This window comes from Chenopodium quinoa, unplaced genomic scaffold (assembly GCF_001683475.1).
Source record: "Chenopodium quinoa cultivar QQ74 unplaced genomic scaffold, ASM168347v1, whole genome shotgun sequence".
In the NCBI taxonomy this organism is placed as follows: domain Eukaryota; kingdom Viridiplantae; phylum Streptophyta; class Magnoliopsida; order Caryophyllales; family Amaranthaceae; genus Chenopodium; species Chenopodium quinoa.
This window is the reverse complement of record NW_018744239.1, coordinates 857,597-880,327: the sequence shown is the minus strand read 5'-3', so window position 1 is coordinate 880,327 and position 22,731 is coordinate 857,597. Positions and strand designations below refer to the sequence as shown.

General features: G+C 35.3%; 1 protein-coding gene across 1 annotated transcript; it reads left to right on the top strand.

Annotated features, from left to right (window-relative positions):
* Positions 1-4,281: 4,281 nt before the first annotated feature.
* LOC110694089 (alpha,alpha-trehalose-phosphate synthase [UDP-forming] 1-like) lies at positions 4,282-21,491 on the top strand. Its single transcript, XM_021871247.1, has 18 exons — positions 4,282-4,779; positions 5,314-5,632; positions 5,729-5,826; positions 5,963-6,351; positions 7,747-7,864; positions 8,015-8,116; positions 9,619-9,769; positions 10,746-10,834; positions 13,083-13,131; positions 13,368-13,468; positions 14,433-14,620; positions 16,089-16,203; positions 17,608-17,787; positions 17,995-18,117; positions 18,233-18,320; positions 18,403-18,533; positions 18,639-18,737; positions 20,675-21,491. The coding sequence occupies exons 2-18, from the start codon at positions 5,323-5,325 to the stop codon at positions 21,032-21,034; spliced, it is 2,691 nt and encodes an 896-aa protein (XP_021726939.1). The 5' UTR covers positions 4,282-4,779; positions 5,314-5,322; the 3' UTR covers positions 21,035-21,491.
* The last annotated feature ends 1,240 nt before the right edge of the window (positions 21,492-22,731 follow it).

Sequence of the window (22,731 nt, the reverse complement as noted above, 5' to 3'; positions counted from 1 at the left end):
AAAAAAATAAAAAAAAGAAGAAAGTTAAAGTACTAGCCGGAACGAAAGTTGGGAAAGGAGTCAGCCTAGATGCAATAAATGTCGGATAAGATGCATTCGGCAGCACCAGCTGGTCCGCTAGATAACCAAGGATCGTCTGAGCTTGATCCTAGCAAATCCGGATGTAACATCCGGATTGGAGGATCCGCAGAAACCAAAGGCTCCTCGGATGAGACCTGCCAGAGAACACGCTCGCCCAAAAACCAAGCGTTTTCCTCTAAAGCACCGGGATTCCTACATAGAGGGCCCGGAAATGGCAACGAACCATGCCAGACCGGACAGCCTCAAGGACTCCGACGATCAAACTCCAAGGACGGAGATCGATCTATAAAATACAAACACATGAAAAATCATCAAATATATATATAAAATCAAAAAAAAAGAAAGATACGCATGTGTTGTCCAAAATGCTCACCGACGCACGAGTCGCCGAAAGGATCCTCTGGCGCAAGTCGCCGGCTGAAGTGGCTCGCTTCTTCCTAATCGCGACCAGTCATTGGCCGATAGGAAAACAAGCAGTCTCGCGCGAGCACTTTGGGGGCTAAGAAAGGCAGGTACAAGTATCCCCAAGCCTAAAGGAAAATGGAAAATGATAAGCTCAAAAGAAGCAAAAATAGTAATTGAAGGAAAATTTAAAGTACGTACCTCAAGGATATGACCATGCCACGTGAGGGAGATCCGAGGCACCTTAGTAGCTACCGCAGGATCCATCACTCGGGTCGCCTTGCCCATAGCTGTAAGCATACAGGCATACGACACCTCCGCCCAACTCAGGTTACCAACTTGCCCCAAATCACTGAGGCAAATAAGTAACCCGATAGCGAAACGCTCTCCCCGATCACTCAAGATAGTGACGGAGAGAACGTGAGCAATGTATATCCAAGCCAGCTGCTTAGGTGTACACTGCCGATTAACCTCATTAGCCGATAACTCATCGGCAAGAATCGAATACGGACAAGACTGCGCGTACACGTGAAGGTCGGGCCGCCGCAAGACGATCCCCCCCACAAGGTCACCCAGTCTCTCGTCTGACCCCCTGGCGATGTTTATGGCTACGGGCTCGCCTCCAAAAGGAAAACCCGTAATCATAGAGAAGTCGTAAGGGGTAATCGTCATCTCTCCCCACGGAAAGTGAAAAGTGTTGGTGGAATCCCACCAAAACTCCAGCAATCCGTGGAGGAAAGCTGACGACGCAGGCTGACTCGATAAATCCCGAAGAGCCGCCAGCTAGGAGCTGAGCCCCGACAGCTCCACAATCCCCTTTACCACCTTGTGTAAACTCTCAAAACGGGTCAGCATGTCACCAGAGCCATATAGACGCATGCTAGGATCACTCTAAAGAGAATAATAAAAAATGGTTATGGTTTGAAAAGGGGAAAAAAGGAAAAAGGAAAGAAAACTGAAGGTGCAAAGAACTCACAATGCCACGCCATCCTCTGATCGAGACATGATGGTCTGGGTCCCACTTAAGGATCGTAGGTTCTCAGTTGGGAGGAGCCTCCTAAACCACATCCTCTTGGAGACGTCGATCGGCTGCGACGCGTCGCTCCCGAACCTCCTCACGAGGACGGGTCACCCTCTTTTGAGAGCGGACCGCCTCGTCAGGACCTACTAGAACCTCCTCAGCATCGACAAACGGAGGTGAGTCCATGCTATGACAGAGAAAGTTTCCTTATTAGTTTCTAAACTAAGTTAATATACGTGTTCTAGATAGGGTAAAACACAAAAATCGAATGCCACCCATAGGGTAAAACACAAAAATCAAATGCCACCCATACTTGGGGGCTACGATACCTGCAGTTAAACTCAGTAAATGGGGGTTTTTAACACCCACAAAAGCCATCCTATGCCAGTTTCAACTAAGCATTCAAGATATTATAGTCCTAAATCTCAAAGATTCAACTATTTCTAGGTGAATAATAGTAACACTAACGCAATTATCGTCTACCAAACAATCTTGAAGTTTGAACATGGCAAAAATAAGTTAAGTATACACTTTGCGCCAATTTTTCGGATTCAAAATTTTTAAAAAATTAGTTATGAAGATAAAATTAGTTCTAATACTATAATTACTTCATAACAAGTATAACCAAAATGAGCAAGCAAAATAACAGAAATCAAATTCGAAGAAAATTGCAAAAACGAACTCAAACGAATTAATGCTCATACAAGGTTCAATACTTAACCTTTTTTCATGAAATTTGTTGCAAAAAACTCCTTAAACATTGGTAAAAGGATCTTAGACCAGTCAAGTCTTGCGGCTGCCTTCTTCTTCTCCTTCGGATGAGGAGTTGGCCGCCTGTCCTTGACCGGCTTCTTCCTCCCAGATGGAGAAGTCTTTTTAGCCGGCTGACGTTGCTAGAGCCAGCCTTGTTTTTGTTGATCATCTCCTTGATTTCACCCTTAAAGAAGTTCATGAATTTCATGAGCTCATTCCGGGTGACTGGGGCTGATCCTCTGGCCTTCGGGGTTTATTTCCCCTTCTGGCCTCCCAGGGGGCCGCCTGCTTGGACCCACCTGGTCTGCATTACGTTCCATCTGATCTCTGGAACTAGTGTACTTGGAGATAAATGAGCCATCGTTGGCTTCATACGTCTCCACATCATCATCTTGGTCAGTAAAGACCTCCGGCTGATGTACTGGTTGAGGAATGCCTGAATTATCCGGTTGGAGAACATGTTGATTGCTGGTATTACCCGGTTGGATAACCGGTTGTAGGTTGTTTGGATCAGGAGGTGGTACAAACTCTTGAACCATCTTTGAGGTACTCTCCCCACATACGGCGCCAAATGTTTTGGGTGTTTTTGTCCCTTGGGAGAGTTAAGTCGCAAAGTCTGGTTCGGCTCGGGCTGTACCTGCAAAAACACGGAGACTCCGGTTGTTAGAGCTCCACCTCTAAAGGTCAAGTTAGTAACTTAGAAAGGAGTAAAAAGTGCGGAAATTTAGGTGGTGGGTATCTGCTTGGATTCCAAGCTCAGGTGTTCTCTGATGTGAGAGAATATGGGTGTAATAAATGACTGTAGATGTCTCCAAAATGGGGGAATATCTCCCTATTTATAGGGCCGTTGGGAAATGTGCCCCTCCGTAGGTCACTCTGACCTAGGTGTGATGGGTTGCGTCGCAAAATGTGGATTCTTGGGATTTGGGCCCTTGAAGGCGCAATTCAAGGTGAATATCTGAGACACCCACGTGTCAACTGGTGAGTGGTCTGGGATGACCTGCCAGCCCTTGACACGTGGAGCTCTCTCATTGGTCCAAGTGTCTAGGGTATTTTTACCCTAAACAATTATCATCGATACAATATTAATTATTATTGTTGTTATAATTAATTATTATTGTTGTTATTATTAATTATTATTTGAAAATAGAGCAGGGTAAGCCGAGTAGAGCAGATTTCTTTTGAGCAGAGCAAATTTTAATTTGAGCAGAGCAGAGAAGCTCTAAAGAACGGGGCCTTAAGTTTCACAACTCCTAATACACATGTTTTTTTTTTGTTTGTGGTGATTCTCGTTGGTGGGCATTGATTATTATTATTATTATTTTTTCTGGGTGTACCTCTTAAATTGTACTCCCTCCGTGTTTTAATAAGTGTTACACTTACCAAAGGCGGCCGTGTTTTAATAAGTATTACACTTCTTTTTTTTTTTTTTGGCAAAAAACTACATTAAAATATTATATCTCTTTCCTCTCATGGTCCCTACCCAAACCCACTACTACTACTTTTCCTCTCACATTCATTACTTTTCAATAAATTATTAACCCCACTATCTTTCTTTTACAAATTATTAATGCTCTAAATACCCTACTTAGCTCTTATTTTATTTAAGTCAATTAAATTGCCTAAAACTATATGTCGGTCAAACTGTAATATTTAAAAAACACGGAGGGAGTAATAATAATGAAAGCTCAAAAGAAGGCCAGTTGATTAAAATTGGAATATCTATCTATCTATCTATATATATACTAAAGTAACAACCGCTGATGTCATTCCTGTCTACGTGTCACTTTCTTATTTTATTTTTCCCTCCAAAATACGATGTCATATTTTTCCTTTACAAGCTACCCTATTTAACATTGCTTTGAAAATTAAATTCCATTTGAATTTTAAAATTTTTGGTTTTCTATAGATTTTATGTTATTTAGTTATTTATGATTTGTTAACAATAGTTAATAATATAATTTAATTGAAATTTCCTAATTAAATATGAAAATTATGCATTTTTGGGAATTGTATATTCATATTTAATCAAAAATTAATTAGGATAACGGAGGAAGTAATTATTTTATTTCAATATGTGTTAAAAGTTTAAAATTCAATTCTTATTATAAAATCGTGCATTGTACGGGATTAACCTAGTTATATTATTATGTATACGACACGTAACAAAATCACAATTTTTCAAGGGGCTTGCCCCTCGTTTGCACTTAAAAAAAAAAAATACAAAATCACATTTTTCAGACACAATCAATATTAATAATAATGGTGAGAGCTCTTGCATGGCTTCCTTCCATTCGAACCGTATAAAGCTTACACCAGGATCCCATTTTCTTTCATATCATTTTCTTTTGATTTCTCTTCTGTCACCCCAGATTCTCTCTTCTTTTTTAAGACACCCCACGAATTTATATTTGCTTCCCAATTCTTAAATGATCTTGAATTTTTCTGGGTTTGATCAATTTTTCTAGCAATTTGATTCATCAAACTAATTTTAAGCAATTTCTGACGATTTGACTCCAAAGGTGAGACTAATTTTAATTTTGTAGTTGCTTAGTATTGTGGCATTTTTAATTTCATATTATATGCATTTTATTTGAGGTGGGTCTTTGTAATTTTACTTGAATTCTTTTATTTTTGATGTTTGTTTTAATGGGTGTTGATTTTTATGTGTTTCTTTGTGGTGTGCATTTGTTGTATTTATTGATTTTTGAAGTTTATAGGTTGATTACTTTTCAATTTTATAGGTTGAATTATGTTTGTGTTACTGCTAATCTTTGTGGTCAAGCTAAGTCAAATTATTTTCATTTTGGATTGTTCTAAATCAATGAGTGCCCATTTAATTGCTCATTTTACTTGTTTAACTGGATTTTCAAGAATTTCTTGTTTGTTGTTTTTCATAATTCATTGCACTATTGCAGTAGCTTATTATTTGATTGTGTACTGATTTTGGACTAAGATAAGATATCTTTAAAACTTGAATGTTTACTGCTTCAGATTATAAATGTAGTAATTTTCTTAGGGGTGAATTATATGTTATATTCTTTGTGGATTTACAGATTGAGCATATGCCTGGAAACAAGTATAATGGTGATTCGAAGGCACCAACGAGTAGAATATCCAGGCTACTGGAACTGAGGCAATTAAAAAGAGCAAACATGGCTAACAATGAAATTTCGGATGATAACAATAGCCCCGAACCTGGTGGCGGGCATGATTTTTCATATGTAGAAAAAGACTCGGCAGATGCTGTGGCTGGAAGTCCTTCCCAAAGACTGATAGTGGTTGCTAACCGTTTGCCGGTGTCTGCTGTTAGAAAAGGTGAAGACTCTTGGTCATTGGAAGTTAATGTTGGAGGGCTGGTTAGTGCTCTTTTAGGTAATCTTACACTTGAGTGTCAATTCTGATTTTATGTGCTTCCTGAGCTTCAAATGTTAAGTAGAATTTTGAATGCTATGTTTTGCTTTCCAAAAGGTGTAAAGGAATTTGAGGCAAGGTGGATTGGATGGGCTGGTGTTAATGTTCCTGATGAAGTCGGACAAAAATCTCTCACGAAGGCTCTTGCAGAGAAGGTTTGTTACTTAGATTATTATTGGAACATATGTACTGCATAACTTTCTTCGGGAGGATTCCTTCTGCATGACATTTAGTATTATTACTGGGCTATTTTTCCATTTGTTTTAAGATTTCGATCTCATATGATTGCAGAGGTGTATACCTGTTTTTCTAGATGAAGAGTTAGTGCATCAATATTATAATGGTTACTGCAACAACATATTGTGGCCTCTTTTTCATTATCTTGGTCTACCTCAAGAGGATAGGCTTGCTACCACTAGAAGTTCTCAATCTCAGTTGGCTGCTTACAAGAAGGCAAACCAGATGTTTGCTGATGTAGTAAATCAGCACTATAAAGAAGGTGATATTGTTTGGTGTCATGACTATCATCTCATGTTCCTCCCAGAGTGCTTAAAAAGGCATAACAGCAAGATGAAGGTTGGATGGTTTCTCCACACTCCATTTCCTTCCTCTGAAATCCACAGAACCTTGCCATCTCGTTCAGAACTGCTCCGTGCAGTTCTTGCTGCTGATTTGGTTGGGTAAGTCATCTTTTATACATCACTGTGTTTTGTTAATGCGTTGTCTGTATATATCTTTTACAAGCAAGCACAAACAATGATTTTTCCATATCATATCTATCACAAGTATTACCCTGATCCTAGTCCTACATCTATAATGTTGAGACTAATGCCTTCATCAAATACAATAATATACTTATAGACTAGTGCTTGAGTGTTAACAATGTTATCTATCTAGCTTTGACACTCTCCAGTAATTCAAATGTTGCCTTTTCATCTATTGAGATTTTGTTTATCAATACTGTTATGTTGATTGAGTGAACAAATGGCATAATCAGAATCTCAGTTGCACAACCTTAGATGAACACTTTCTGCTGGAGATTTTGTTAGTAATTTGTCAGAGTTTTTGGGAGTCTTGGAACCCCTTTCTTGTGATTGACATAAGGATTGGCCGATTGGGATCTAATATGTGCCTATGTTATGTAACTGGTTATTAAATGTTTCATAGGATGTAGTTTAGTAAATCATTGGAATACTGGATGGATAGCTGTTCTAGAAATTGTGACCTATATATAGCTCGATTTTTTATGGTCATTATTTTTTTTGGGTGCTGTTTATTTATTGGGTTGTTGTTGGTATATGCTTCTGTTTGAAAAGCTGTGTAGTTTTTTGAATTAGTAAATAGATAATCACATTCTTTGAATTGTGCAGTGATTTTTTTTTGGTAATAATTAATACATTATTTATTATGAAGTATTAATTATTTATTACAGCACTGCTAGTATATCAAAATTGGTGAAATCCAAGTATAGTATGGAGTAACATTTTATGGAGGACGTAAGCATTTTATACATGATCTTATGGCTGCTTCACTCACTTGATAGGTTTCCTTTGCTTGCTGCATAGCTATATTTTAGTCATAGATCTATTCTAGCTCAGTGCAAAACTGTATTTTGGTAAAGTTTTTGAGTGTCATTGTGACAGGTTATGTTTCCAGACTTCTTGTTATCATCATTTTATGAAAGCTAATTCAAATTATGAATTATGTAAAATCTGTGTTCAACAATAGTTCATTTTGTTGACCCGTTAATATACTCATTAGCTTAAAGGAGAATTTACGTCTGCATTTTCAGTGATAGAGTTAAGTTGTTGTCATGCCAATATTATTAGTTCTGACTATTGAGTGTGTACAGAATCACTCCTACAAATGTCTGGTGGTTGGTTATATATTACCAATTGGTCTTCTGGAGTTGTGTGTTATTTTATTTTTTTGACAGCAGAGAATTATATCTCGTCATCAGCTAGATACTCATGTGTACATATTGACTTAAGTGCTTCAACTATAAAAATTTAGTATTTCAAGTTGCAATACTGTTCAAATTTTGTTAACTATAGTATCAATGTTGTTCCTTGCAGTTTTCATACCTATGATTATGCGAGGCACTTTGTCAGTTCTTGCACTCATATTCTTGGACTTGAAGGCAGACCTGAAGGTGTAGAGGATGATCTAGGCAGATTGACCCGTGTGGTAGCTGTATGTTCAAGCAATATGTTTTTCTGATTAGCTCGTTGATTTAGAATTAGCTGATATATATTATTTGGTTTCATTTTATAAATTTCTTTTTGTTTCTGTTTCCTGGTTCCTAATAATTGAATTATGTGCATCATGGTTGATAATTTTCAGTTTCCTATCGGGATTGATTCTGATCGTTTCATTCGAGCACTTAAAGTTCCTCAAGTTCAAGGGAATATTAAGGAATTAGTGGAAAGATTTGGTGGTCAGAAGGTAGGCTGTTGTCTATTTTGAGCTCACCTTTTGGAATCAACTAGCTAATTATTTATTTAACACAACTACCTCTGTCAACCTTTTTGTTTTTGTAGCACTACTATTTCATCCATGTGGCCCACTCCAAGTCTCAACTGATTTTGGATTTTGAGTTCACCATTAAAACCATTTCATACACAAAAGCTGAGCAACATCAAACATCCAAGCAAAAAAAATGAGAAAATGGGGCTAGGGTTTTCTGCTTGTTAACATTCTGTTTTGTTCAATGTCCTTAGTGTTTTGGTATTATTCAAGAATATCCATATGAAGCTAACCACTGTTAGGGAAATTTCTCAATATTTAGATTTTTTTTTTTTTTTTTTTTTTTTTTATGTTCTAAGAGTATTTTCTTCCATTTGGGATGATTGAACGATTAATGCCCCTTCTTAATAAGGGGTAATATCTATGTTACTTCAACACTTTGTTGGCATGTTGTACATTGGCTTTGTCACGACACAACATCCAAATATATAGTGGCTATATATGAGAATTTATAATATCTAGAGTGTCGGAGGATCTGATCCCAAATCCAAGTATGAGCAACATAGGGTGATGTAGTAAATTTATATGTTAATAATAGGGAAAACATTGAAATGAGCCCTTAGAGAGAATCAGTTACGGTTTTCATGAATAGGTACATTCTAGATTTTACAAGCATGATTTTATACACACACTGTAAACCTCTATACTTTTTCATTCGACCTGTTTCATTTATCAAACTAATCAGTTTATAAGTTTAACCATCAATATCCACTTTGTTTGGATTGAAGGAAATGGAGGGAAAGGAAGGAAAGGGAAATGAAGGGAGTTGTTTGTCATTTGGATGACAAATGAGGAAGAAAGGGAATCGGAGGGGAGAGAAAGGGAGTTATTTGTCATTTGGATGACAAATGAGGAAGAAAGGGAATCGGAGGGGAGAGAAATGAGAGGGATTAAATTGTATGATATTGATCTCTCTAATAATGGAGAGATTTGGAAGGAAAACTCATCTCCCCTCCCCTCCCCTCCCCTTCCTTTCCCATCCCTTCCCCTCCCTCCCCTTCTTTTCCTTCCTCTTTCTCTATCCAAACATACTGTAAACCTCAATAAGTAAAAAAATATAAAAATTAAATGATAGTATTTATTGAGACGATTCTAAAGGCATGTGAATTTAATAGGGAAAAGGTCAAACAAGGTTAAGTAAAAAAGAACAGAGGAAGTAGTAATTGAAAAAATTATGAAGTTATTGTTTACAAAACTTGTACATTTTAGATAGCTCCCGAAAAATATTTCTAATAAATAGGTGAGCGAGTTAAATTGCATTATGGTTCTTTAATAGGAGTCTTTAATTTTCCTATCATGTGCGAAATCTGGAATGCTACTGCTAAATTATTTTCTTCTGACTCGTCTATTTGAATTTTGTCATATTATCACTATGCTACACAATTGTATATTCTAGTGCTGTATGAATTTTGGCGTGGCAGGTAATTCTAGGTGTTGATCGGCTTGACATGATTAAAGGAATTCCACAAAAGATACTCGCCTTTGAAAAATTTCTGGAAGAAAATCCTTACTGGCGGGATAGAGTTGTTTTGCTCCAAATTGCTGTTCCAACTAGAACGGATGTTATACAATGTAAGATCTTGCCCCAACAACCTGCCCTCTCCTCAGAATGATATAAACTGTACATATGCATATATATCTTCACATACACACACAACTGTACGTAAAATAACTGAGGAAATATTATATTAGAGCGGGCATTATTTATGGGTAATAACAATAATGGGATGTAATTTACTTTGCTTGGTTCTCCATTATAAAATTTTCTAAGTTCTTGGTTCAATGAGAAAATGACATGTTATTGCATGCATATATTGAATGTTACTGTTAAGTATTCTTTTGCATCACTCTTTTTCTCTAGAAAAAAAAAAGCTGAATCTCATGCTGGTTGAAATTTTGTTCAACATGATGACAAATGGGTCAATAAAATTATGTACTAATTCAGTGACACAATTATGTTACTAGACCTGGTTATTGGGCGGGTCGGGTCGGGGTTAGTGCGGGTCGATTACTGGTCGGGTCAAAAAGGGTCACATTTTATAGGGCCATTGCGGGTCACCGGCCAACAATATATCAATTTAAATAAATATTGGACAAAGCCATAATTAACTACATATGAATAAGATAATATGTATGTAAATTTTTTTACATTATTTATTTTCTGTATGTATCAAATTGGACAAACATTTTGGCCCTATATTGACCCTGTCCATTAAGGGCCGTATAAGCTTGGCACTGACCCTATTATCATTGGACTACCATGTCCAATAACCGGGTCTAAATGTTACTAGATTGCATCTCATTGCATTAGGATTTGTTTGTTTTCCAATGTGATATCGCAAAAATGATGCCATTTTTTCTAAATATAATGCAGGTATATCTGGCACATTTGACATATCCAATTTGTGATGTACTTTTGCAATGTTGTCTGATTGTTATTTGTATTCCATGAGTTGCTCGAGTTTATGTTCTTTATCTTTATTGCTCCAATTCCACATCCTGGTGTTTATTTTAATCTTCACTCTCTATTTTGATAATCGTTTTACAGATCAAAAACTTACAAGTCAAGTTCATGAAATAGTCGGACGCATAAATGGGAGATTTGGAACTTATACGCGTGTTCCTATATATCATTTGGTCTGTTTTTAAACTCTTTCTATGATTCTTAATGCATGTAATCTCAATAATTCTAGATAAGTTGGTTGAGTTACTATGGGAGAATTGGGAGTTGAGATTTTATTTTATTTTATATATTTCTTTCTTCTTTATTTATTTTCCAATTAGAGCTCTGAATAGGTTATATTTGCTTTTCTGCTAATATTTGGCCTTATCTATATCTGGAGTCAAAAGTTTATATCAATTTTCTGTGTAGTATTTATCTCATTGTTTGATGTATCTTTATGATTTATATCATTTGAGGGTTCCAGGTGATGATGTAGTCAATATAATACTGAAGATTGAAGATTTTTGTCGATTTTTCAGTCCCTGTAAGTGATAATCATGTTGTTGTGTTAGGCAGGATAGAAATTTCACAGTGCTGGTTTCTGTAAATGAAATCGAATGTTTGCAGACTAAATATACTGGAATGGGACAGAAAAAAGAAGCTGCTTGTTTCTTAACTCGGTTGATCACTTTGATATGCTTTCCCATGATTCATTCTGTCTGTGCTGTACACCATGTATGCTGATTGTAGTTTTTTTACACTTATCCTATGATGAAGGATCAAAATTGAGAAGTGCTTCTTGCTTAGGTTCTGTTGTTGTTACCTGATTGGATAAAGTGACATTGGCCTACTGGATGATACTTGAGAAGACATCAATGAGTAGGTAATACTTTGGAGGGATACTTTGGAATTGCAATGGATAAAGTTTTAAGTTCAGTAAATCCAAGTGATGTGGGTATGACCATTGTAAAAAAATCAGCAAGAGGGACAAATATCTTAGGACGGAATGAAAGATGCAATGACAACACCCTGTGGAAGTTCTTCTATTGGTGAATGGAGAATGATTACAATTTGAGTACAAGCATACAAATATATGTCAAATGGACACACCCTGCTTGGTTTTTCTTTTTTGGTGAAACACACCCTGCTTGGTAACACATAAGAGCTACCCTCTCATGAAGTGTTTAAGAGGATTTCAGAGAGGAATTAAATAGAGAATGTTGTGAAAGTGATATGATGATAATTTCCTCAATTAACATGTAAGGGAACTGTGATATGCCAAATGTTGGCGTATATATAGGCAACCTTAGGTTTGTTATCTTTTAGAACTTAAATATTGGTTAGCCATTCAGATGTTATCACTTGTCATAATGAGGTTGGTCTTTGCATCTTGGAACTCAGATATCGCTTCTACTTGCTGTCTTCCCCATTGGTTTGGAGGGATACTACTGAAATCGTCTTAAGACTTATTTGATAAGGATGTATCTTTCTTTATAGAAGTCTATTGATCACAAATATGTACAACCTGAAGCTCAATTACCTAGCAGTGAGTTAGTGTGCTCCTGCATAGGGGGTCAATGTGGACATTACTGGCATTAGTGGCATATGGTTTTCTGCTGGCAAAGGTTGGGTGTTGCAGTAAGTCACAACTATACTCAAGTTGTTGTTCTGTCATAAGCTTCTTTTTAGGGGTGGGGACCATTTGACATATTGAAACTGTAAGCAATGATGGACCATGGACATCTAAGAGAGATTGCAATAGATGGCCATCGACCATGTTGTTCTGTGGGCCGAGTGGCCGACCTTGTTCAATCAAGAGCTTTCTTTTCAGCTAAGGAGTTCCTTTTTTTTGGTACTTGATTTTTCTTTTGTGGGTTCATCATCCACACATGTCTGTATAAGCTGTTCAGTCAGGACATCCACCATTGCCACCATGGTCTTTAGGTTGAACTACACAACACCAAGGCCATGGAATGTAATAGCCAAGGCCTCAAACATAATATTGGGTTGGATGTTTGCTGAAACACAATGTTTGTACCAGTTCTAAGTGGCCAGTGCTAGAGTTTCATGCATATGAAACCCTCTACTTACGGGATCTGCACTATGATTTATATTGTTCAGGTAAGAAAGTGAATTTAAAAATTAAAAAAATTATTAAAATAACCTCCTTGACCTTTGTGCATGGAGATCAATTTTCTCATGAAGCTTCTTGTTGTGGTCTCTTATTTCATAATTTTAATTTGAAAAAATAATACTCGTCCATCCAGTCAAGCATCCGTTTCTCTATTTGTCTCATTATTGAAATGCAGTTGTTGGATGTGACCCTGTGAAATCTCGTTAGCATGATTTGTTGGATACATCTGTGGCATATAATCATTCTGCCTTAAGTTTTTTCTTAGGTTTTTTACCCAAAGTTGAAGTAGGTGTATGATCTATTTGCAGGATCGTTCTCTGGACTTCCATGCTCTTTGTGCTCTATATGCAGTGACTGGTATAAGTCTATCACTGACATCTTAATTATTTTAATTTCTTGGGTGTTTAAATTTTTGTTCCACAGGTGAATTCATGTGTTTGTGTTTTAAAATCTGGTTGAGAAGCCAATACTTTGTAGCTAAAGTACAAGACTCACGGCACTATTGTAAAATTTGGTTTACTGTATATCAGGTAACATCTATCTGCACGTTTATGTTCACTCATTATTTTTTTATAATAACCATCACTTCACAGATGTGGCACTGGTCACTTCATTGAGAGATGGCATGAATCTGGTCAGCTATGAGTTCGTGGCTTGCCAAGATGAAAAAAAGGGAGTGCTCATTCTTAGTGAGGTAAGACTTAAGATTTGTACGGATATATATATATATATATATATATATATATATATATATATATACATATATATATATATATATATATATATGCATGCATCATGCCCCAAAATGAATCCTGACAGCTCATTTTACTGGAACAAAGTGGATGGACACTTCTGACTTCTGAGGTCGAATTTGATAATATTAGCAAAAATTGTTGTCAAACCATGATTACGTAAATCTCTTATTTTCTGAACATTACAATTTGGGTGGTGTTGAACCTTGACTAGACCATTCAATTTTATTTACTTTTGTTAATATTTATTGAATTCCATGTATATGCATATGAAGATGGGAATCTAATCACATTCTCTAGAGATAAGTCTAGTTTTGGATATTATCGGTGATGAATCTTGCAATTGGCCACTACATATGTGCCTCATTGTTGTATTACTCATGTCTTGCCTGTTATTCATTTTAAATCACCAATCAGACTCACACACACAAGGAAATATCTAATTAGAAATTTCTTACAAAGAGAAGGGTGAGATCTGAGAAGGACAATACATTTTTTTTTAACTCATGGTACATTATTTGTCTGCTTAAGATGCATAATTTTTAAATTACTGCTTCATCTTCTTTTGAGGTACGTAATTTTTGAACTGTACACATACTTAATTTTTATCAGGTAGCTATATTTATAGTATTGACTGTAGGAAAATTAAAAATTTACGTACCTGTAGTTCAGAATTGTACTTTCATCCTCCTAATGCACACACGCACATTTATGGTAAACAGTGTTTTAGTGATGCATGATGTGAGTTTTAAAGTAGGCTGTGGATCTGCGGTCATTCACCATTTAGCTTAGCGAGCTAATGTGACAAAAATGGTTTCCTAATTCTTGATAGGTTGTTCCCAAAGTTATATTTTCCTTTTTCTTGTCCTTAGTGGCTGAGTGTAACATAATTTTTTATGTGGATAGTTTGCTGGTGCTGCACAATCTTTAGGAGCTGGCGCTCTTTTGGTAAACCCATGGAATATCACAGAGGTAGCTGATGCAATTGGTAAAGCCTTAAATATGTCAGATGAAGAGAGAACAAATAGGCACCAAATTAACTTTTCATATGTTACAGAGCATACTGCTCAGGAGTGGGCTGAATTTATTGTAAGGTATGTGAATATAGATTCATTTTTCTGGTTATTCTTTCTAGTTTATTACTTGTGTTAAATTTCCATGGACATCAAATCCATTCACTGTATGAAATACATGCATAAGACACTTTTAAAAATTGGCACAGTAGGATTGTGTAAGGATAACATAACTTCACAGTTATTCCAGATATGAGGTAATTATGAAATTTTTGGTTGTTCAAAAAAATACTTTTTGTTTCCCTGGTAATTAAAATATCGTTCTCAAACAGACTTCTTTGAAAAATGCTGCATTCTGGCTAGCTAATGTACCTTCCCTATTTTGTGGAACTTATTGCACCTGTGCCACCTGAAACAAACATTCTTGAGCTGATGTCAAATTGTCGAGAATTAATGAATCATGTATGAAACATAAGACTTTTTATTCAGAAATAAAACCTAAGTGGATCTTTCCTTATCTAAAAATATATGAAAACTAATTTTCCCTAAACACTATTCCATCTAAATGCCCCCACAAACCTTTTCCACACAAAACTGTAAATTTTTGGCATTTTGAATTGTTTTTATTTATTTATTTATTTATTTATTTATTTTATTTATTTATTTATTTTTTTTTATTTTTTTATTTTACAAAAGCAGAAATGCAGCCACCAATTCTCTCTCTCTCTCTCTCTCACACACACACACACACCCACAACTACTACCCATTACCATGACCTCAATCCACATCCTAGTTTTTATGCCACCACCCACAAATCTCTCTCTCTCTCTCTCTCTCTCTCTCTCTCTCTCTCTCTCTCTCACACACACACACACACACACACACACATACACAAATACTACCCATTACCACGACCTCAATCCACATCCTAGTTTTTATGCCACCACCCACAAACTCCCATCTCCCACATAACACAACAAACACCACCAAAACCCCGCAAGTCTTACCGTCAACAACCCCCTGTCACCTCTATCTCCTTTACCCATTGAAATGACACCCAACATGATCGAAGCCCTGCCCCAACAACCTATGAAACAATGGCCACCTGAATGTCAAGATTTGGTGTGTGTGTGTGTGTGTGTGTGTGTAGAGAGAGAGAGAGAGAGAGATGTAAAAGGTTCTTTTAAATGAAATTATAATGGGAAATAATAGGAAGAAACTTCAAATAAGACCTACTAAATATCACCGAGCTGATGCAATGATGAGTGTAATTCTTTGTTTTTTAATTAAATTATAATGGAGAATAATAAGATGAGACCTTGAAACAAGACCTACTAAATAGCACCTAGCTGATACACTGATGAGAAAGATTCAGAGCACCAAACTGTTACAATGATGTCTGTAACATGGTTTGTACTTAATGGACAGCTTGTCCTTTCTCTCTGTTCTCCTTCCTTTCAGCAGTAAACAGAAGAAGTTTGGGAAGTTAGGCTTGCCTAAAATTCTGACTTGGTTGTTTATCAATTTAATTGTTGCTTCGTTTTGTAGCGAGCTGAATGTAACAGTTGAGGCTCAACTGAGAATAAATCAAATCCGCCCTGTACTTCCAGTTCACTCAGCAGTGAACAATTTCCTGAATTGTAGCAACCGACTGCTCATATTGGTATTGTATAACTTTCCTTATGTGTTCTCCTTCCTTTACGCTTAATTAGCTGCAACTTTGCATGCAAATTTATGTAATTCTTATATTTTGATTTTGCTGCTTATTGTTATTTTTTATAGTTTGCTTCATGGTCTATACCAATTCTTTCAAAAAAGCTGAATCAATGTTCAAAACTATAAATCTTTGTGTGCTGTGCTAGTCTTAATATCCATGTATGAGCTGTACCTCCGTGCTGTAGCTTCGATATGAGCTTCAATATGTGCAAGTTAGGTCCAAGCTTTATGCCCTGATTTGATTATAGTTCCTACATTGTAACCATTTGCATAAAAATATATAGAGTTGAATTTTATGTCAATTTTTGCTGCTCTTGTCTCCCTTAACCTATTAAGCTTAGCTTATTTCTTTAACTGGCCATTTGTCTATTAAAAAAAATCACTTTAAAATCCATTATGTATATTCTCCAAGGGAGGTAAATAGCTGAAAGAATCATATTTGTATCCTTAACTAACTCAATACAACCTCATCAATCCATATATTTTCCCCTATATAAAAGCAAAACCCATGTGTTTATATGTTGGTATGTGAATACAAAGATATGCCGCTAGCTACAGCTTTCTTTTATCTAACAATTATTAGAGTTTAATGCAGATTTTTATTTTTATTATTCTAATTATTATTAATTTCAACTCCCACCTACCAAAATGGACTTAACTGGAAAATACTTTACTTCCTTCGGAGATTAATTTAAGCTCTCTACTTTTTCTTATATCAATTAGAGGTGCCTTCCTAGTGTATGTATTAATCAACTCAAGTGTTGCAATTTTGGATCCTGACTGGCCCAGCAAGAAACTTCTTAGTTAAGGGCCTAGAATTAGGGTAATTTTAAAGCTGGAGTATTTTGTGGTGAACTGAATCAAACTAGAATTGGGGCGTATTGCTTATAAAGTTACAGCTTTACTATAATTGTCATATTGCATATTTTCAGTTGTATGAAAACGTTGTGGGTAATCTCCATCATTATCAGATTTCAGGTTCCTATTCTCTATCTGCAAAAAGATACCACCATTGACCTCTTTTAGTAATCAGTGTATCAATTTTTACTTAAGTCGGTTGATACAACCAAGAAATTGGTCTGCCGTCATGGTATCCAATGTTGCTATTCAATCTTTAACTGTCATGTTCTCAGAATGCTTTTCCTTTGATTTTACATGTTGATGTTGAATTAATTAGTCTATGTATCTTTTGAGTCTTTGGGATTTGTTTTTGGTTGTTAATGTTCTGTTTTTAGAGAGGTTTGTCTTTTAACAGTCCACTTCTTCCACAACCAGTGGATGTTAACATTTGTTTGATAATTTTCATTGAACTATTACATCTGTCTTTACTAACATGTCTTCTGGATTACAGGGATTCAATGCTGCTTTGACTGAACCAATTAATAGTTCTGGTAGAAGGGGTGGAGACCAAGTGAAAGACATGAACTCTAAATTGAATCCAGAGCTGAAAGGACCTCTGAGTGTTCTCTGCAATGACTCAAATTCAACAATTGTTATTCTTAGTGGAAGTCGCAGAATTGATTTATTTAATGTATTAACCTGTCCTATGCTTTTCTTTTCTTTCCTTGTTTTAAACAATTTTTCTGCTTCTTTGATATGCTTTGTGGTTCAATTAGAGTCACCTCTGTTATTTTGCTATTGTTTGAGTAACAAGTTGTCATATCATTTTAGACATGAGATTGGACATGGTGTTTGGTTTTAACATGTATAGTTTCTGTTTTTGATCTTATTTGTCTAGAACTTTGGGGAGTATGACATGTGGTTGGCAGCAGAACATGGAATGTTCTTACGGCATACAAGAGGAGATTGGAAGACGACAATGCCTGAACTTTTGAATTTGGATTGGGTTCCCAGTGTATATGTACATCTCTTGTCCCTACCTCATAAATGAAAGTTTCACCAAGTTCTCTGAGCGATATTTGTTTTTAATTATGATCTACTTTCTATAGTCAATGTCTTGATTTGATTTTGTGCAGCATATATTTGAGTATTTCAAGGAAAGAACTCCTCGTTCAACTATTGAGCTTCGTGACATTTCCGTTGTATGGAATTATAAGTATGCTGGTATGTTTCATGGCGTATTTAGCTTCGTGACTCCATAAATCTATGTTTCTTTGTCATGTATATTTTGATTTGGGTTCTGCAGATATCGAGTTTGGAAAATTGCAAGCAAGAGATATGTTGCAGCATCTTTGGACTGGCCCTATTTCAAATACACCTGTAGAAGTTGTGCCAGGTAGTACGTCTGTTGAGGTTCGACCAGTAGGTATTACAAAGGTGAATTTTCTTCTCTTTAAATTTTATTTACATTGCTTTATTGATCTTCATTTGTGGGAAGGTGTTTTACATGTTAATTTTTTCCATTTGTGCTTCTGAATGCAGGGCTCTGCTATTGATCTCATACTAGGGGAGATAGTGCACAGCAAACCATTAAAATCACCAATTGATTATGTCATATGCATTGGTCATTTTTTGGAGAAGGTATATTCCAAATCTTTGATCCCAGCATTTTGCTTGATTGCTTTAGCTGAGGGAAATAAATGTAAGTATGTAATTGAATTATTTATTTTTTGTTGGGTCCTAACATCTCCTTCATTAAACCCTATCTTTGTCCAAGAGATCCTACTTGGTGCTGTATGCTTTTCAAGCAGCAGAACAAGATGAGTGTGATAAGATCTGATGTTTAATCTATTCTATACTGAGTATTGATAGCAGGATTGAGTTGATTTATATGAATAATTTTAGTGGTCATTTAAAATTTAGATGTCTAAGAAAAGCCACAATGTTCAGTGCCAAATATATAAGTATATTTGTTAATTGATTTGGTACTCTTTATTTTAAGTAAATGATTAACTAGTTTAAAGCCAATGATCAAAGAACTCATGGGGTGTCACTATCTGAGGTTTGAAATATTTATGGGAACAAGTTGAGAAATTATATTCTCGTATCTATTTTATCTGTTACTGTTTATATCAGCATCAAGTCAAAGGCATTGACCTTTAAGAACCCACCATGGATGTTCTTAGTCTATTGTAAGCTTATTTAAAGCATGATTCATTCTTACTTTAAATTTCATTAGCTGATTAGTACTTGCATTGACCTTGTTACCCTTTGTATGATAGGTCGGTGAAGTTTAAATGCCCTTATTTGATCCTTCATGTCTAATAGCAAACCAATGCTTTTAATCGCCATTCAATACACACTGATGTTTCTTTATAGAAAGTTTAGGTTTCAACATGCTTAGGTTTCAAAATGCATAAAGACTGAATAAAGTGTCTTAAATACTTCAGAAGAGGGAAGAAAAAAGATACTACTATATTAAAAACATAAATCATATTGAGAAGTTATATTCTAATATTTTTGAGGCCATTGCAATTGCCACTGACTTTATCTCTGATCTCAAAAAAAATTCACTTCATTTCTTATATTTTTCTTATCCTAAGTTTTTATGACAAACTTTAGCTCATTTCTTGTCACTGCAATATTTTGATTTAATATGAGTACATATATCCTTCTATTCCTCACTATTCCACCTCTCCTTCCAACCGCTAAGGATGGACTTTTGGAGCGCTCTTATTTATTGTTTTAACTCCCTCCATTCTCTAGCTTACCATATTCTTTCATGTAAAACTGTATTTGGGTACTACAAGAATAGTTCACGGTTAAACTTGGTTGCCCATTCACTAAGGAACCTCTCATCAACACCTCACTTATTATTGGTATAGAATCATTTCTTTTTTATGTTTTTCTTCTCAAAACTTCGTTTATTAATCAGCCCTAGTCTGCAAATATAGATATGATATGATTGTTGCTAGCATGATTGCTTTTCCTATAGGATAAAGTAGTTAAACTTGAGGTGGAGAAACTGTGTTGCCAATGGGTATATGTTTCATTGTACTGGATATTTCATCTAGGTCATTTATACTGACTCAGATCAGCCCGACAATTAAGCCAATTCTGAGTGTCATTTTAAATCATAACTCAAGGACATCCATCATCAATTCATTAAAAATGTATAACTGTTCATCTTAGTATTTGACCTTTCCATATCTCATCTGTTACAAGTCTTCTTATTTCCATTCTGTAATGTTGTTCCGATTGCTTCCCTCCAATAGGCTACCAATTATCATATTCTGTCATTTTCCTCTTTACATGCATGCTGAAGACTAAAAAGTTTCCTCAAAAAAAAAAAAAAAAAAAAAGACTAAAATTTTAGTTGTGTACACCCTGTTATCCCATACTACGTATGAAACAACTATGTTTCCATGCAACTGGCTGATAGATGAGTTGCACAGAATTAGTCTTACTACGACTTTGTTTAGAGTCTTCACTTGCATTTTACTTGATTGAACCCTGTGCTCATGTATTTTGTTCTACTAGTTGTTGATTTTTTATTGAATTTGACATTATGTGTCCAGGATGAAGATGTATACACATTTTTTGAGCCAGAGCTTCCCAATGACAATGACAGCCACCAATTTCCTGAATGGCCATCACCAATTTCTCCTGGTGGATCAAAAGCATCACATGGAAAGACCCAACATTCAACCTCAAACTCAGAGGAGATGACAAATAATGGCAATGGTGGGTTCTCACAGAAGCAATCATCAGAGAAGACCATCTGGAACATACTGGACCTTAAGAAAGATAACTATTTCTCCTGTGCTGTTGGGAGAACTCGTACGTGCGCTCGTTACACTGTAGGATCTTCAGATGAAGTCGTCTCATTTTTAACAAAATTAGCTGAAGCATATATGTCTGTGTCATCAAGTTTATAATCCTGAACTTATACCCTAGTCTCAATTCTTTTATAGCATCGTTAATTCTTGCTACCTATAGGCATCGTGAATAACCAGAATAGTTGTACAGCGTAGTACAAAGCATGTCTGATATGAGCAATTCAGACTGTGCTAGTTGCTAACTGATTTTATTACTCAGGATTTTCGAATAATCATCTTACAGATTCAAATGGCAGAAGAAAAGTGTTAGTCTGCGATTGCTGTAAAGCTTCAATTAGCCGGATTGTTACGGCTTTGTACTAATCTAAATGAGTAGTACTGTATATATTTGTAATGCTCTCTCATAAACGAGCAATCAGATGAACTGGCATAGTTGATAGAGATCTTCAAGCCTGAAACAGTTTGTGATTGCATTCTTTGATATACAATATGTTGTAGTGTAATTATACTAACATGTAGTAGCAATATTAATCAATCAAAGGAATTTACAAGATTAGTAGTATAATTTGATTCATTTCTTGCAACATCTTCATATAAATTATTTTGAAATATTCGAAAAAAGTTGTCACATGTGAAAAAAGGTGCATGATGATGAAGCATTGGATCGTAAGGGATGGGGGAGGAAGATTTTTGTTGATGACTACACGGATTATGGCTTTGATTGATTGATTGAATATCACCAACAGAATTCAGGGTAATTTCATTATTTTTTTTTATAATATTTATGCTAAATATTTAATCATAGCATGTTAGCAAGAGAAAATAATTTTTTCTTTTTAATGATCATATAATTGTTTCCCGACAAAAAAGATTTATTTTTTAATCTAGTGAAAAGAATTTCTTACATGCATGTTATGTTGTCATGTGTTTATGATGATATTCCTACTTCTCTACAAGACTGGTTTGATTTAGTTAGTGGGTCGCATGCGTATTCACAAGGTAGTTGACAAAAAATGTCGTTTTAGGATTATTGATCCGTAAAATATGGGGAAGGTGGAGTTGTAGTTCCATACAATTTTTTTACGACTTTCATATATATAATGGTATATACTACCTACAATCCTTAGGGTTCCATATATAACAGGTTAAAACTAAGTTTAATTAATGTTAATTATATCAAATTATGCACGATTTTGTTATAAAATTTTATACTGATACACGTTTTTTTGGGTTTTTTTTTTTTTTTACAAATTTTTTTCCTTTTGATTAAAAACTGATATTAATTAAAGGAAAATGATATATGCAGCTATTAGCCCTAAGGCTACATATAAGAAGCTAAAAGTTGAAATAATAGACAATAAATAAACATTTATTGCACTAATTTACTAGTAAACTATCGATAAATTCTCAATTTAATACTAAAAAAGAAAGCATGACTTCCGATATACTAACAAGTAACAAATAAACAATTGGGAGGGGGCTGGAACCTAACCACCTAAATTGATACCCAAATCCGGATTAGTCCCAAGGGTAAACCGGGTGAAACACCAAATAAAATATTTATACTAACAAATACACTAGACCAATATTGAAAAAAAAAAAAAATAGACCATTATTATATCATGCCCACATAAAAATAAAAGATCATTATTGTATCATTATTTCATTTTCATATTTAAATTAGTATTAATGTTTGATATACTCCCTCCATATTTCAAGTGACACTTTTCATAATCAATTTTTTATTTATTTTTCTTAGTGACACTTTCTAAATTATTATTCTCTTCTAATGGTTT